This window comes from Gopherus flavomarginatus, chromosome 18, assembly GCF_025201925.1.
Source record: "Gopherus flavomarginatus isolate rGopFla2 chromosome 18, rGopFla2.mat.asm, whole genome shotgun sequence".
Lineage (NCBI taxonomy): Eukaryota > Metazoa > Chordata > Testudines > Testudinidae > Gopherus > Gopherus flavomarginatus.
The window spans coordinates 21,608,280-21,625,180 of record NC_066634.1 but is presented as its reverse complement, the minus strand read 5'-3'; the positions used below and the strand labels follow the sequence as shown (position 1 = coordinate 21,625,180).

Genomic DNA, 16,901 nt, shown 5'->3' with positions numbered 1-16,901 from the left:
TGCCCGGGTCTAATGTCTGTGCAAAAAGGCATTTGATAGAAAAGCAACTACCGGGGGGGTGGGGGGGGAAATGTACGGACTACGAGCGTCGTGGCTTCAGTGGGTTCCCCCGGCTGTGCCGTTGTGTCTGCCCACCCCCCACTCCCAGCACATCCGCCTGTGTTTCTTTGTGTGAAGGTGACAGTCACACACACAAACACACACACGCATTCCCAGCTCCGCTTTCCCACAGTCAGGCCCCAAAAACAGGAAAGCCTCCGGGGGCCGCAGAACAAAAGTCAGGGCAGAGACCTTGGGGCGCGGTCAGGAAAAAACAGCCCGCCAGGGCCAAGGGGGTTAAGGTTTTGCCAGGAGCGGCCCTTTCTCAGGGCAAGTGTCCCGGGAGGCTGGCAGGGTGCTCAGTGCACGCGGCCGGCCAGCCAGATTTGTGCGCTCGGGATCAGCCTGGTGCTCTCGGGGCGGGGGGGGGGGGGGGCGCAGCATCCCCCCCAGTGCCACGGGGCACCAACCCTGAGGGGAAAGTGCTGGGACACCCCCCCACACACTGCGACGGGGGCATGGCTAGGCTATGGGGCCAGCATGCCCCAGTGCCTTGGGGCCACGGTCCAGTGGGGGTCCTAGGACCCCCAGTGCCACTGGGAGCGGCCCAGAGGTGAGGGGCTGGGACCTCCGGTGCCAGACAAGAGGCCCAGAGGTGAGGAGCTGGGACCCCCAGTACCCCAGGAAGGGGCCCAGAGGTAGGGGGCTGGGACCCCCTGTACCCCAGGGAAAGGCCCAGAGGTGGGAGGCTGAGTCACCTGGGCTCACCCCTCTGTGCCGCACAATAACCCTACACTTGGCTGCTGTCGCTCGAGGCCTCGGTGCCCGGGGACAAGAACCCGGGGCCAGTGGCAAGGGCTGGCGGCTCTTAGGCCCATCCCCCGGGAAGGCAGGGAGCAGCCCCAGCGGGTCTGGGCTCCCTCTGGATCCTCAGGCAGGGCAAGCTTGGCACGGCCCCGATCCTGCAGCCCAGCTCTGGCTCAGACCCCAGGAGTCCTGGGAGGGCTGCCTGGCCCCCAACGTTGCTCTCAGCACCCCACCCCAGCCAGGGGGGACCTCGCACTGACCTCCTCTGGTGGCACGGGGGGGTGGGGAGGGTGGAAGCAGCTACGTGACCCTTTGCAAACACCCACAGCCATCCCAGTGCAGGCTCGGGAAGCCGGGCCGTGGGGGTGAGGAAGAGAAGCTGCTTCCTCCTGTCTGCGTGACCTTCAGAGCACCTGGCAAGTGGTGAGCGCCGGGGGGGGCTGGGAGCCAGGACTCCTGGCTTCTAGCTGCAGCTCGGGGAGGGGAGTGGGGTCTAATGGTTAGAACAGGAGGCTGGGAGCCAGGACTCCTGGGTTCTGTCCTCAGCTCTGGAACAAGGAGCGGTGTCCAGTGGTTAGAGCAGAGGTGGGGTAGGAATTAGGGCTCTTATTCATTAATTTACTCACCAACCCTGCCCCCACCCCAGTTTAGAATCTCATGATCTCATGGGCAGGGGGAGATGAAGCGGGGAGGGGCGCATTTGACCTGTCCAGCCTGGTGCTTGCTTAAGACACATCCTCCACCCCCACTCCATGCCCTGCCCATGGCTTGCTGGGCTCCATAATGCGGGGAAACCGAGGCCCGGTGGGAATATTCCTTTGATCTTGGCAGGTGGGAGGGTAATGAGTCTGCCAGGTGAGGGTGGGAGGGAAGGTGCTTGTTCATCAGATTATTGCTGGGCTGGGGTCTCCCCTACCCCCCAGCTGTGGGAAGTCACTGAGCTCCTGCTGGCCTTTGGAGCTATGGGGCTGGGACAGAGGCGAATGGGAATCCCTCTCCTGGCGGGGGGACAGATGTACTGCTATGAAACAGTGCAGAAGACCTGCCAGGATGCCCAGCTCAGGGAGGGGAGTGGTGTCTAGTGGTTAGAGCAGTGGGGACTGGGCACCAGGATTCCTGGCTCCTGTTCCCAGCTCGGAGAGGGGAGTGGGGTCTAGCAGTTAGAGCAGGGGAGAGTCTGGGAGTCAGGACTCCTGGGTTCTACCCCAGCTCTGGGAAGGGAGTGGGGGCTAGTGGTTAGAGCGGGCGGTGTGACTGTCAGGCAGATGTACTCTGGTGATGCCCAGACTTTCCTGGTCCCTTCCTTGAACTGCCATATGGCTTAATTTCCCCTGACCCCCTTGACCCCCTTGTTTAGGTTCCCCCCCGCGCGCCCCAGCTCCCCATGGAGCCAGCTCTCCTCACCTCCCTGACCCCACGCAGCCCAGTGTTAATGAGGAAACCATAGGGAAGCTGCAGCTGACTCTGGCCCCCTGGGCAGCGCTTTACAGCCAGCAGCTGTCAACACATGGCTTAGATGCTACCCCACAGCGGAGCTAGGATCATTCTAGTGTAGGGCCACGGGGGGGACAGCAAGGGATGGGACCCAGGCCTCACTGGGGGATGGCTGTGTGCTACTGCTTAGTGGTGGGGGCTGAGCCAGGACACCTGGGTTCTAGTCCTGGGCTGGCAGTCTTGTGATTAGAGCAGCAGGGTTCTGGCATGCAGGACTCCTGGGTTCAATCCCAGCTCTGGGAGGGGAGTGGGGTCTAGGAGTTAGAGAAATTGGGTGTCAGGACTCCTGGGTTCTAATCTCAGGTCTGGAGGGAGAGTGTGTGTGTGTGTGTTCAATACTCCTCTCTGCTGCATGGCCTCAGAACTGTTCCATTGTGTGTCATAGACCCCACATTGCACTACCTGAGATCAGGTTTGGGAGGAGAAAGACGCTGAGTTCTGCTGCCACGCGTGGGGTTTACGGGCAGGGGATGGGTTTCCTCCTAGGGCACCGATCCAGCTGTGAGTGACCGAAACAAACAGCTTGTGCGTGGAGATGTGTCGACTTCCTGGCCTTCAGCCTGCCCAGCAAAACAGGATGCAGGAGGTAGCTAAAACAACCACGGAGGTGCAGGGAGAGATGGGGTGCTGCTGGGAAACTGCTGCCTGTGCTGTGTTAGGTGTAGCTGGGCGGACTGCGGGGACGGCTTGGACGCGCCGTCCCGGTGAACTGAAGCCATGTGCTCTTAGCACGGCACGTCTCAGCCGTCGATATCCCCAAGGAGCTTCCAGCCTCACCCTAAGGCCGCCGGCCGCTGCTTCGGCACTGCCTGTGGATTAAGGGCCTGCTTGGGCCGCCTTGGAAAGCCTGACCCAAGCGCAAGAGCAGCTGGTCGATTTCTGACCTGAGGTGGAAGGCTCTGGAGAACGTCCACACCACCCGCCGGGACAGAACTGGGAGCAAACCCCGGGGGCACTGGGCGGCCCAGGTGTGCCACGACCCGGCAGGCAGCACCCCCCATGACTGCGGATCAGAGTTTCAGTAAGCTGACAGCGCAATCCTGCCTGTTGTTACAACTTCTCCGACTCTGATTCCTGGCTCCTGATCCCTCTTCCTGGCTAGACTCCTGGTTTCTGGCTTCAGTTCTTACCCCTGACCTGTTGTCTGTTCCTACCTGCTAGGCCACGCTACCCACGTCCCAGTCGTGACAACATTCCCCCCACTCTGCCCTTGGGCCAACCCTGGCACTGCCACCTTGTTCTCAGGGCTCGGCCTGGTGGGGTGTCCCCATGCCCACAATCCATCTCTGGACACCTCCTGCCCATGGGGTTGGCGTGACCCACAGCTGCGTGCCCGGCTCAGGCCTGCCATCGCTGCCATGCTGTGCTGTGTGCGCGCAGCAGCCTTCACCGGGCTACCCCCACATGGAGGTGATCAGACCCCACAAGAGGATCGGGTTGTTTTCAGCCCCCCAACCCAGACCTGACACTTGGGCTGCAGATTCCCGGCCCATCACCACGGGGCACTTGGCCTCTGGGCCCTCCTCAGCCGTCAGGGCTGCCCGAGGGGGGCAGGTGGGACAATTTGCCCCAGGTCCCAAGGCCCGCAGGGGCCCCCACGAGAATATAGTATTCTACAGTATTGCAACTTTTTTAGGGAATGGGCGCCCTGAAATTGCTTTGCCCCAAGCCCCCTGAATCCTCTGGGCGGCCCTGCCGGCCACCGGCAGCAGAGCCAGAGCCGGGGGCTGGGAGTAGCAGGAGGGAGGGAAATTTTTTCTTTTAATGATCCTCCATTGGCGTCCCCTTTCAATATACGTCAATTTCATGCCGGGGAAAGTGACCAATTTGCCCTTGCCCGTGGACTGGGCTCCAACAGGCGTCCCCAGAACGGGCATGGCCGCGGGGGTAACCCGCCACCCAAATCCATCCAGCTCCCAAGTGACTCATCCCTGCCCCCTGCTGGTCAGCAACCGCTCAGGGCTTACGGGCCTTGCAAGAAGAGAACTCTGCTCAGTTTGGGGTTCGGTTCCCCCTTGCCCTATGCAGCAACCTACCCAGACTCTGGGCATTCCTCCTGCATGGGAACACATAGACGGGCATGAAACAGTGCGGAAGTCCTGCCAGCCCAGGATTCCTGGGTCCTCTCCCCAGCTCTGGGCGGGGCGGGGAGTCTAGTGGTTAGAGCAGGGTGGGGGGCTGGAAGTCAGGACTCCTGGCTTCTATCCCTGACCCTGGCTTAGGGGGAAATGGGGTCTAGTGACTACAGCTGGGCGTCAGGACTCCTGGGTTCTACCCCTAATTCTGGGGGGAGAGAGTGGGATCTAGCGGTTAGACGGGGCCACCCTTAAATACAGAGCCCCCCAATACCACAGCCCCACCAAGGCTTTAGGAAGCAGTGGGGTGGGGCGGGTCTCCGTGGCCCATTCAGGTCTCTGCCAGCAATGGGGTGGCCACCGCCAGTCAGGGCCAGTGGTGAGTGACAGCTGGCTGTGTGCCAGGAGCATCTGGGGCTGGGCTGAGACCTGCCCAACTCCTTGCATGTATGGCCAGTCGGGGCCCCCATTGGCAACTAGGCCACCTCCCATTAACAAACCAGCCACTTCCCAGGCTCCTTGAATGTCTTTTCCAGGAAGGCCATGGGGGGGGGGAGGGCGCTCTGCCTTGCTCTGCACGAAGGGGCAGATAACCAGCTTCATCCAGGCCCTCAACCTTGGTGAGAAAATGAGCTCCTGTCCCTTTAAGACCCCCCTTCCCTCCCCCCCCAGCAAAGGCGATCAGCTGCTCAGGCTATTAAAAGGCAGGTGCAAGGGGTGTTGGGTGCATGGGAGGGGAGGGGCTTAGTGCTGGATTAAAGGGAGGTGGCTGGAGCTCAGGGCTGGTTGAAAGGGGGGCACTGGTGATGGGGGGTTCCCAGGGCCCTATCGGTATCTTGGGCTGCAAGATGCTTGCTCCTTTTGAGTTCTCCCCCCCCCCCAACAGACACTCCTATGGAGCTGGATGCCCTGTCTGCCTGGCTCTCTGCACCCCATTGGAGCTGAGGGGGACTCCCCCCCTCGTGCCCATGGAGACTCATCCAGTTTGCCTGTCCTGACACAAATGGCCAGGGCAATGGGGAGGGGGGGGGCAAGGAGCAGCTGTGCGGAAGGGGCTCTGCCTCTCTGGCCTGCATCCAGCTGATGTCCTTGGGGGTGGCCTTGCCTTGCCCCCCACCACCACCCCCACTCCCCTCTGGAGCACTGGCATCAGCAACTCACACAAACGGGAGTGAGGGCAGAGAAAGGGTGGGCTGGCTGCGGGGGTGTGGGGGGACATTGAGCCTTTCTCCTCTAGGGGGCGCTGGTTCTGCTCCACCCTCAGGGTGGGGGGGCAGGCTGGAGGGGGGGACATAGGGCCTTTCCCCTCTAGGGGCACCAGTTCTGCTCCAGCCTCGGGGCAGGGGGACTGGCTGGGCATGGGAGGGTGAGACATGGGGCCTTTCCCCTCTAGGGGGCGCTGGCTGTGATCTGGCCCCACAGCAGGCGAGTGGCTGGCTCAAGGGGGCAAAGAATGGGATTTGGGGATCCCCCCGGGGGGTGCTGGCTCTGAGCCAGCCCCAGACAGGGAGACTAGCTATGCAAGGAAGGGATATGGGACCTTTCCCCTCTGTAGCTCCAGGGGGGACAGTGACTGTGGGGCCCAGGCCCCAGAGCTGCACCCTAGATCCTGAGATAGAGAGGGGCTGTCTGGGTCAGGCCAGGGTCTGCTGGGGGTCAGGCCTCCCCTAAAACCAGTTGACTCCTACAGTCCAGCAGCGCCCTCTGGCGGCAGGTTGCTGGTAAGGTCGCTCTCAGCTCCTCTCCCTGGCCTGGCCTGGGCCAAATGCCACTAGCTTTGCCCCTGCTGCTGGGGAGCAGAGGAGGGTGTGAGGAGAGAGACAGAAGCAGGGAAAGGGAAACTGAGGCGCCACAGCTCCCAGCTATCACAGCTCAGCTGAGCCCGTGGCCAGTTAGTTTGGTGTCATGTCTCCAGCCATGGGCCACGCCTGATGTGTCGGACTTTATCCTGAAGCAGCATTGCCTAGTGGGTGGAGCAGTGCCCAGGCCCATGGGAGGTGTGGGTTCTATTCCTGGCTCTGAGGGGGGGACCTCTGCCCTGCCCTGTGCCTCAGTTTCCCCATCTGTGAAACAGGGATAACGATGCCTCCCTCCACGGTAAAGCCAATTGAGCTCTGCAGCTGAAAAGTGCTGGATAAAGGCAGCGGGTTGTTATGGTAGCAGATGCATAGAGTCCTTGGCCAGAGGGAACCCCCTGGGATCATGCTGCATAACTCAGCCCACAGACCAGCGAATGACCAGCCCGTTGTTCCAGCCAGGCTGGGTCCCAGCAGATCGGAGCACCAGGGCTCTAGGTCCAGCTTTCTTCATGTCCCAGCCAGCCCTTTGGGCTGTAAAAAACTGGGCCGACCCTCACAGCAAGTGTGTCGTGCTACCAGGGCTAACCTTCCTGACCCTACCAGCAACGAGCATGCCCAGATGCCTGAGCATTGATGCCCCCTTGATGTTAATATGTGTGTGGTGTTATGGTCCTGACCTTACCCAGAGGAGGGGAAGGGTTTTTAAAGCACTGAGCCCAACTGCTGGGGGGATCTTGAGTGCCGACGGGTGGGGTTACTACAATCTGGTGCTGTACTTCTGCCAGGCAACTCAAGGGTTAACGTGCCCCCGAGTTCTCTGCCCAAAGTCGCACCGTATGTCCCAGCAGCCCGGGGGCCTGTTGGCTGCACCCTGAGCAGCACCAGGCTGGGGGAGCTGTTGGCTACGAGCCTGCGAAAGGAAGCTCTGGGCTGGAGGTGTGGATGGTTCAATAGGGGGCGCTCTCCTGTCTGAGGCCGCGCTGCCAGCGGTGGGGCAGAGGATCGCTGAGGGGTGCCTAGCAGACAGTGCTTGCCCTAGGGGGCACTGTGCTGCAGGAGGCTCAGTAGGGGGCGCTCTCCTCTGGCAGTCGGGCCTGACCCCAATTCCCCAGTGTGGCACTAGGGGGCGCTGTGCTGCAGGGAGCAGGTGGGTCAGTAGTGGGCGCTCTCCCCTGGCAGTCGGGCCTGACCCCAATTCCCAAGTGCAGCACTAGAGGGCGCTGTGCTGCAGGGAGCAGGTGGGTCAGTAGTGGGCGCTCTGCCCTGGCAGTCAGGCCTGACCCCAATGCCCCAGTGTGGCACTAGGGGGCGCTGTGCTGCAGGGAGCAGGTGGGTCAGTAGGGGGCGCTCTGCCCTGGCAGTCAGGCCTGACCCCAATGCCCCAGTGTGGCGCTAGGGGGCGCTGTGCTGCAGGGAGCAGGTGGGTCTGTAGGGGGCGCTCTGCCCTGGCAGTCGGGCCTGACCCCAATTCCCCAGTGTGGTGCTAGGGGGCGCTGTGCTGCAGGGAGCAGGTGGGTCAGTAGGGGGCACTCTGCCCTGGCAGTCAGGCCTGACCCCAATGCCCCAGTGTGGCACTAGGGGGCGCTGTGCTGCAGGGAGCAGGTGGGTCAGTAGGGGGCGCTCTGCCCTAGCAGTCAAGCCTGACCCCAATTCCCCAGTGTGGCGCTAGGGGGCACTGTGCTGCAGGGGCTGGGTGGGGAGTGATTCAAAAAGGGACCCACTGCCCTTGGTGTCAGTGTTGATTTGTCCCTCCTTGAACTCCTGCACTTTCACTTTCCATTTCAGCATCATCCTTTTCGTGCCTTAAACTGTGCTGCACAATTGGAGTCCAGCTGTTAAATAGCAGCTGTGCCACACCCCAGAGACAGCTGCAGCTCTGCTCTGGGTGAGGGATATTTGTATAAACAACTGCCAAGCCCCAGCCTAGAGGGGGCTACATTTCCGTGCCGGGCCAAGGAGCCCTGTTAGAAAAAGCTGCCATGCTCTAGTCAAACGGTGGCCGCATTTCAGCACGGTGTGACGGGAGCCCTTTATAAACAGCTGCTGCTGCCCTCTCGCCCCAGAAATTTGCGCATCTCAGTGCTGGGTGAGGGATCCCAGTGTAAACAGCTGTCATGCCATACCCCAGAGGTGGCTGCATCTCAGTGCTAGATCAAAGGTCCCCCATATAAACAGCTGCCATGCCCTACCCCAGAGGTGGCTGCATCTCAGTGCTAGATCAAAGGTCCCCCATATAAACAGCTGCCATGCCCTACCCCAGAGGTGGCTGCATCTCAGTGCTAGATTAAAGGTCCCCATACAAACAGCTGTCACGCCCTACCCCAGAGATGGCTGCATCTCAGTGCTAGATCAAAGGTCCCCCGTATAAACAGCTGCCATGCCATATCCCAGAGATGGCTGCATCTCAGTACAAGGTCAAAGGTCCCCATATAAACAGCTGTCACGCCCTACCCCAGAGATGGCTGCATCTCAGTGCTAGATCAAAGGTCCCTGTATAAACAGCTGTCACGCCCTACCCCAGAGGTGGCTGCATCTCAGTGCTAGATCAAAGGTCCCCATATAAACAGCTGTCACGCCCTACCCCAGAGGTGGCTGCATCTCAGTGCTAGATCAAAGGTCCCTGTATAAACAGCTGTCACGCCCTACCCGAGAGGTGACTGCATCTCAGTGCTAGATCAAAGGTCCCCATATAAACAGCTGTCACGCCCTGCTCCACCAGTAGCTGCTCTGGGCAAAACAATCATTCTGTGTCGAAAAGCATTGTTATGGGACGTGCTCAGAGCAGCTCAAACCCCGCTCCCCACCCTGCCTCACCCCAGAAAACCTTAACAGTTTGGAAAACCAAATAAACAAGCCATTTCCCTGTTTCCCAGTCCCAGCCTTTACTGCCTGGGCAGGGAGAAGGTAAAATCCACCTTAAAGGCACTCAGCCCAGCTATTCCAAGGCCTTCCTTTCCCCGGGGTTGATTGGCCATCCGGCCAGTCACTCGAGATCCCATATGGGCTGCTAGGAAAAGTTGACTCAGAACCCCAGTTGCCCTGGGCGCCCGGCTGCAGAGGGGGGAGATTCCCGGCGAGGCCTGACGGCATTAGAGATGGGCTGCCAGAGCTCCCACCCATCCGCTATCCCCGAGCTGGACGAGATCATGCTGGAAACAGGCTGTAAGTGAGCAGCAGAGTGTGTGGAGTGGGGGGTTGTGTAACCCTAAAGTTGGCAAGTTAAATCTGAGCAAAAAGAGGGGTTGCACTGGCTGGTGTCCTGGGGCTGCAGGCCATGTGTGGCAGGGACCCTGCATCATACAGGGCTGGGCAAGCGGGCAGCACTGCACCCTAAATACCTGCCCGCCGTGGCCTCTGTTTGAAGGCGAGGGGGATATTTTTGTGTATATGAGTGTATGTGTATGGTTCTGCCAAAGAATTGGGTGTCAGGACTCCTGGGTTCTATTCTGAGCTTGGGGAGGGGAGTGGTGTCTAATGGTTAGAGCGGGGGCTGGGAAGCAGGACTCGGGTTTTAGCCCCAGCTCTGGGAGGGGAGTGGGGTCTGGTGGTTAGAGCTGGGGAGAGGGGCTGGGAGCTAGGACTCCTGAGTTCTCTCCCCAGCTCTGGGAGGGGAGTGGAGTCTGGTAGTTAGAGTGGGAGGCTGGGAGCCAGGACGCCTGGGTTCTGTGCCCAGTGCTGGGAAGGGAGTGGGGTCCAGCAGTTAGAGCAGGGGGCCTGGGAGCCAGGACTCCTGGGTTCTCTCCCCAGCTCTGGGAGGGGAGTGCAGTCTGGTGGTTAGAACGGGAGTCAGGACTCCTGGGTTCTATTCTGAGCTTGGGGAGGGGAGTGGTGTCTAATGGTTAGAGCGGGAGGGCTGGGAAGCAGGACTCGGGTTTTAGCCCCAGCTCTGGGAGGGGAGTGGGGTCTGGTGGTTAGAGCAGGGGAGAGGGGCTGGGAGCTAGGACTCCTGAGTTCTCTCCCCAGCTCTGGGAGGGGAGTGCAGTCTGGTGGTTAGAATGGGAGTCAGGACTCCTGGGTTCTTGCCCCAGCTCTGGAAAGGGTGTTGTTTTGTGACCACAGCAGAGGTTGTGGAGTCAGGCAAGACTCCTGGGTTCCCTGCTTGGCTCTGGCACTGATAAGTTGTACAGTCCCATGGCAAACCCCCCCTGTGCCTCGGTTTCCCCCGTCTGAACTGGATCCTTGGGAAAGCAGCCTAACTGGTTAATCTGCAAGGTGCGCCAATAGTGGGTGGACAGGAGGGGCTGGTGACAGAGGCAGGCTCACTCCCCAAACTGCTCCATCTCATCCCCCCATCTACCTGGGGTGGGGGGCAGAGAATCACCACAGCACGGTGCATGGAGGAGGACTCTGGGGGGGGCCATTTCCCACCCCAGAGGGGTCGGAGTGTGACAGAGGATCCGTCCCTGGGTACATTTCAAAGCCACTCACTGGTGCCCTGGGACTTACTGGGTGTGAAGCTTTGAATGAGTGTCCCAGCAAGGGGCTGCTGAGGCCCCCTCCCGTGGCTCCTCTGACCTGGCACTTTGGGTCTCTCTGAACCCAGCTGGGAAGATCCTTGAGGTCACCGGTTCAAATCCAGCCCTGGCGGGTAAGGACTGAAAGCCGACCTGAGTTAGCTGCTGCTGGCCCCACTTGTGATATGAGCTGTGGAGTCTCAGCTCAGGGCTTCATGGGACAGGTGCCCATGGCACAAAACAGCATCTCTGAGGTTGGGGCTAATTGGCAGCCTTGGCTAACAGGGCACAGAGAATGGGGGACCCCTTCAGGGTGTATTGGCAAGGGGGCACTGAGACAAAATAGCCCCATGGCTAGAGTGCTGGGCTCAGAACCAGGACTCCTGGGTTCTGTTTTCAGCTCCCGGAAGAGAGTGGGGTCTAGTGGTTAGAGCAAGGAAGGCTGGGAGTCAGGAGGCCTGACTTCTCTTCCCAACTCTGCCACTGATTGGCTGTGTGTGACCTTGGGTGAATCTCTGCCCTGTCTCGTGCCTCAGTTTCCCCATCTGTAAAATGATACCAACCCTCCTTTGTAAAACACTTTGAGGTCTTCAGACAAAAACCCCTGGGAAAGAACTAATTCCCCTGCCCTATATATACAAGGGGAGGGGCTTTTAATGTGACCCCCTCTCCCCACCACTAACAACCCCGTAATGCTGCGATCCCTGAGCAGCCCAGGCCCCTGGCGTGAAATTAAATCTTCTCATTAAATGTTAATCAGATGCGGGGAGGGAGGAGAACAGATTTAATCGCCGATATCCTAAAGCTTCCGTCACAGGGTCGTTAAACCCTTACCTGCCTTGGCCCTGCAATAAGGGAGAATCTTTGCTAAGGGCTAGCGCTGTCTTGCTCTCTTGTGTCCAGTTTCGCAGGCCAGCGTCGTCCGCCTCTACGACCGGTTTCAGGCCCTGGATAAGGAGCAGAAGGGCTACCTGAGGTAGGGGAAAGCTGGCGTCTATCCTTGGGCCCTTCTGGCTGCTCGATTATGGGCTCAGAACTGTAGCACTTACCAATCTCCGGTGCATTAAGGTGGTTTAACGCTTGGATGCAAAGTGCTCGGATACTCCGGTGATGGGCCTGGTAAAGGAACCCATAGCGTAGGGCAGGGTGCAAACTTTTTGGTCCAAGGGTCACATCTTGGTATGGAAATTGTATGGCGAGCCATGAATGCTCATGAAATTGGGGTTGGGGTGCAGGAGGGCTCTGGCTGGGGGAGTGGGCTCTGGGGTGGAGCCAGAAATGAGGAGTTTGGGGTGCAGGAGGGGGCTCCGGGCTGGGGTGCGGGACTGGGGGGGGGAGGGCTCTGGCTGGGGGTGCAGGCTCTGGGGTAGGGCTGGGGATGAGGAGTTTGGGGTGTAGGAGGGGGCTCCAGGCTGGGATTGAGGGGTTTGGAGGGCGGGAGGGGGATCAGGACTGGGGCACAGGATTGGGGCATGGGGAGACACTCAGGGGTGCAGGCTCTGGGCAGCGCTTACCTCAAGCAGCTCCCAGAAGCAGCAGCATGTCCCCTCTCATGCTCCTACGCGGAGGCACAGCCAGGAGGCTCTGCGCGCTGCCCTGTCCGCAGGCACCACCCCTGCAGCTCACATTGGCTGTGGTTCCTGACCAATGGGAGCTTTGGGGGCAGCGTGCGGAGCCCCCTGGCTGCCCCATGTGTAGGAGCCGGAGGGCAGACATGCCGCTGCAAGACCCCACTCCCTGGCTGGAGCACTGGAGCGGGGCAAACCCCGGACCCCACTCCCCGGTGTGAGCTCAAGGGCCGGATTAAAACGTCTGGAGAGTCAGACGCAGCCCCTGGGGCCGTAGTTTGCCCACCCCTGCCATATAGGGTGGAACAGATCGGGCAGTGCCCAGACACAGGGTCCGGTGCGGGGTTCCAGGTGAAGCGATTATCATGGGTATTACCATAGCACCTAGCCGGAGAAAGGAAAGTGCTGCTGAGATCCGGGCCCTGTTGCCTCAGGTGCTGCAGAAACCAGTGCGAGAGAAGTCCCTGCCCCCAAGAGACATATGAAAGGGTGGGAGGGGAAACTGAGGCACGGGGTGGGGCCCAAGGTCAGAGCCCAGAATAGAACCCAGGTGTCCTGAATGCTGTCCACACCCCTCCCCCTACCCCCTGCTTTAGCCCTGAGCGAGGGGGATTGGGCCCAGTGGCTCTCCGAGGGGCCCAACTCTGCTAACAGAGACCCGCAGCAGCGATGTGCTGGGCAGCTAATGGGAGCTGCTGGTGGCCGGCCAGGTTCTGGCATCAAGCTGGAGTAACACCATAACCAAGAGCTCGCCTCTGGAACGGCTGCATCTCAGCGCCGAAAGAGGGGTCCCTGTATAAACAGCTGCCGTACCCCACCCCAGATTCAGCTGCATCTCAGCACCAAGAGAGGGGTCCCTGTATAAACAGCTGCCGTACCCCACCCCAGATTCAGCTGCACCAGTCTTGGGACCGGCCTGGGGCCTATGACACAGGGATGACGCCCCCTAGGGTTCAGAGCTAAACCAGCCCAGCCATGCCATGACCTCTGCCCTTTCTCACTCCCTAAAGTAAATATGACCTGCAAGGGATCGGGGAGCTGGCGGTGAACCCCCTGGGGGACCGGATCATCAATGCCTTCTTCAAGGAGGGGTGAGTACCCCCCAGCCCCAATCGACAGTGGGGGCAGGGAGCTGTCAACGGCCTGGCTCTACAGTGGGGAGGGTGCAGGCTGCAGGACATGTTATTCACCACTGGGGAGCCCCAGAGCTCACAGGCAGCAGAGCATCATAAGGGACCCCGCAGAGCCCAACGGGGACTGGATGGTGCAGGGTGCAGAGCAGAGTGGTCTCTGTGGCAAAGGCACGTGTGGTCCTCCATCGCTCCCTGCTATATGGATCCCCGTGTACACAGCTCTCACGCCCCGCCCCAGAAGCAGCTGCATGTCAGCACTAGGTGAGGGCTTCCTGTATAAACAACCCGGGTGCCCCACCCTAGAAGTGGCTGCACCTTAGTGCTGGGCAGCAAGGGGTCCCTGTATAAACAGTCCCCATGTCCCTCCTGAGAGACGGCTACATCTCCCTGTATGAACAGCCCTCTGCCCCGCCCCAGAGACGGCTGCATCTCCCTATATAAACAGCCTCCACGCCCTGCCCCAGAGGTGGCTGCATCTCAGCGCCAGGCGAGGGCTCCCTGTATAAACAGCAGCCATGCCCCACCCCAGAAGTGGCCGCATCCCAGTGCCGGGTGAGAGCTCCCTGTATACATAGCTGTGGCACGCCTGGCAGCCTGCGCTGCTGCTCTGGTTATTAGTCAAATCTCCCGTCCCCCCTCCCCCCCACAGGGAAGACCTCATCGATTTCCGATCCTTCATCCGGGTCCTGGCCCATTTCCGGCCCGTGGAGGAAGGAAAGTCCAATGATACTGGTCGCCCGGAGCCCATGAACAGCCGACTCCGAAAGCTGCAGTGTGAGTAGTGGGGCTGGTGCGGGGAGGGAGGCCTAGGGGGCTGCCCCCCACACCCCACTGCTAAGGCAAGTCACTGAGGCCCCTTGGTGACAAGAGGAGGAGGAACCAGATGAGCATTATGGGGCCTGCATGGGAGGGGACGGTACCACTGGCCTGTGGCCAGAGGGCATTTGGGGTGGGGGGTGAGGGGTGCTAGGTGTGGAGAACTGGGAGGGGCAGTGGGGCGGGGGCACCTAGGGGCATGTGGAGGGGTGCTGAGGTGGGGTGGAACTGACAGAACTGAGGGGCGGGCCTTGCAGAGATATGTGGAGGGGTGCTGGGGTGGGAGCATGCATGACGAGGCAGAGGGTACCCAGGCAGGGTGGGGCCGCAGGCATATGGAGGGGTGTTGGGCTAGGGGGGACATGGGAGCATGTAGGGCTCTTAGGGGGGCAGGGGGAGGTTTGGGGCTGGTGTGTGTGTGGGGGGGGTCATTTCCCTGCTCCGATCCCAGCGCTGACACCACTCTGGGTTGCCAAGTTGCTTTTCAGCTCTATGACCAGGACAGTGACGGGAAGATCTCCCGGGACGAGATGCTGCAGGTAATGAGCGTGCATGAGCGTGCGAGGGGCTGGGGAGTGTGCAAAGAAAGAGGGGGAGGGGCTTGGGGTGAGCATGGGCACAAGGCTGGAGAGCGAGTGTGCAAGGTGACTGTGCGAGGCCGGCACAGCCCCCGTCTCCGCCTGAGGGCCCCCAGAGTTGGAATCCCTCCTCCCCTCCCTCAGTGGCAGTCCCAGGGGTGGGTGAGGCAAGGGGCAGGGCCATCACTATCTCCTCCCCTCCAGGTGCTGCGGCTGATGGTCGGCATCCAGGTGACGGACGAGCAGCTGGTGTGCATCGCCGAGCGCACCATCCAGGAGGCCGATCAGGACGGTGACGGCGCCATCTCCTTCGAGGAGTTTTCCACGGTGGGGCAGGGTGTAGAGCCGGGGGGCAAGGGGCGGGGTTGATCATCTAGAGGGGAGCAGTGAGGCCCGGTGGAGGGTGGAATATTAGGTCTATTACTGTAGTGCCTGGGGCCACAACTGAGTGAGAGACCCGAGGAGGGACCATTATCCCCGTTGAACAGGAAGGGAAACTGAGGCACGGGGCGGCTAACAGCGTTGGGAATTGAGTACGAGCCGGGGCTTTAGCTGCGTGGCTGGTCCCCTCCCCCCAAGGACCCCGGCGGTTGTCTGGGTAGGAGGTGGTTACGGCCCAGGGCTGGCCGTGTTTCCGACGTCCTTGCTTCCCCGCAGTCAGTGGAGAAGCTGAACATCGAGCAGAGGATGAGCCTCCGGCTGCTGAAGTGACCCGTCAGGATCGGAGAGAGCTTCCCCCTCCCCACCCCAGCACTGGGAAGATCCACTCTCAGAGGGGCTGCGGCCAATCAGGTTTCAACTCCGCCCTCTCATCATCCAATGGATCCCACCAGGGAGGGGCTGTATCCAATCACACTTCAGCTCCACCTTTCTGCCTCCGCATAGTTCCAGACAGAGAAGAGCTGCTTCCAATCAGATTTCATCTCTGCCCCCTCACCTCAGGATGGATCCAGTCTGACAGGGGCTGCATCCAATCAGATTTTACCTCTCCCCTTGTCTTGGGATGGATCCAGGCAGAGGAAGGCTGCATCCAATCAGATTTCATCTCTGCCCCTTCACCTCAGAATGGATCCAGTCTGACAGGGGCTGCATCCAATCAGATTTCACCTCTTCCCCTTGTCTTGGGATGGATCCAGGCAGAGGCAGGCTGCATCCAATCAGATTTCATCTCTGCCCCTTCACTTGAGGATGGATCCAGTCTGACAGGGGCTGCATCCAGTCAGATTTCACCCCTTCCCCTTGTCTTGGGATGGATCCAGTCAAAGAGGGGCTGCATCCGATCAGATTGCATTGCTGACAAAGAGTAGATCCTGCTGTGAGGCCGGCCTATGATGGCTGTCACTCCTTCCAAATAACAAGTGCCTGCACCCGGGGGAGCGGGATGCAAGCTAACTCCCCAGCGCTGCCCCTGATAACCGGGGACTCTGATGCCCCCTCATGGCAGGGGATAGTACAGCCCCTGGTCGGGTTACTGCAGATCAGAGACTTACAACCTACAAACAGCACCTCCTATTCTTGTGCTTTAAGCCCTCTTTGCAGTCCCTCTATTCTGGGCCCTACCCAACTCCCAGTGTCGATTAGAGCAGCCCTGAGGCTGCTCTGACTTGCGCACTACCCCCTAGAGGCCCTGGGGAGCAGAGACTACCCACAGCGCAGTGCACTCCAGCCATGTCCCCAACTGACCCCCTGTGCCGGGAGCAGGAAGCAGGGCCATTATGCACAGCAGCCTGGGACACTCTCACTGAGCAAGGCGGGGGAAGCTTCTCAGGGGGACACTGCTGTCCCAGAGGGCTCAGCAGTCCTGAAACTTGGGCCCGGAACCTCCTGCCATCGGGGCTGGATTCGCTCAGATTCAACTCTGTCTGTTTGTAAAAAAATAAAATAACCGTGAAAAATCTCGTCCTCGGCTTTAAAATAATCATCATGAGTTCAGAGAATTTCCGTCTGGATTTAATGCCGGGGGGAAGATGCCTCCCCCTCTCCCCTTTGAGTCCCTGGGGCAGTGTGTCCAGCCACACAGCTCCCCTTCACCAATCTGGCCCAGCTCTGGAGGGATCACCCCACCTCCAAGGGAAAGTGGGGGGCTCAAGTCACATAGTCCCATTTACCCCATGGCCTTTTCACAGTGGAGGGACTAA

General features: G+C 60.3%; 1 protein-coding gene across 1 annotated transcript; it reads left to right on the top strand.

The window, feature by feature from the left end:
• The first annotated feature begins 9,140 nt into the window (after nucleotides 1–9,140).
• CHP2 (calcineurin like EF-hand protein 2) lies at nucleotides 9,141–15,987 on the top strand. Its single transcript, XM_050928667.1, has 7 exons — nucleotides 9,141–9,376; nucleotides 11,572–11,644; nucleotides 13,247–13,327; nucleotides 14,019–14,143; nucleotides 14,663–14,724; nucleotides 14,968–15,090; nucleotides 15,421–15,987. The coding sequence occupies exons 1-7, from the start codon at nucleotides 9,310–9,312 to the stop codon at nucleotides 15,472–15,474; spliced, it is 585 nt and encodes a 194-aa protein (XP_050784624.1). The 5' UTR covers nucleotides 9,141–9,309; the 3' UTR covers nucleotides 15,475–15,987.
• The last annotated feature ends 914 nt before the right edge of the window (nucleotides 15,988–16,901 follow it).

Excerpts from the sequence above, each read along its gene's own strand:
- CHP2 (XM_050928667.1), top strand. The coding sequence starts at position 9,310 with ATGGGCTGCCAGAGCTCCCACCCATCCGCTATCCCCGAGCTGGACGAG. Across the intron at positions 14,144-14,662 it reads CCGACTCCGAAAGCTGCAGT|TTGCTTTTCAGCTCTATGAC; the intron begins GTGAGTAGTGGG and ends TGGGTTGCCAAG. Across the intron at positions 15,091-15,420 it reads CCTTCGAGGAGTTTTCCACG|TCAGTGGAGAAGCTGAACAT; the intron begins GTGGGGCAGGGT and ends GCTTCCCCGCAG.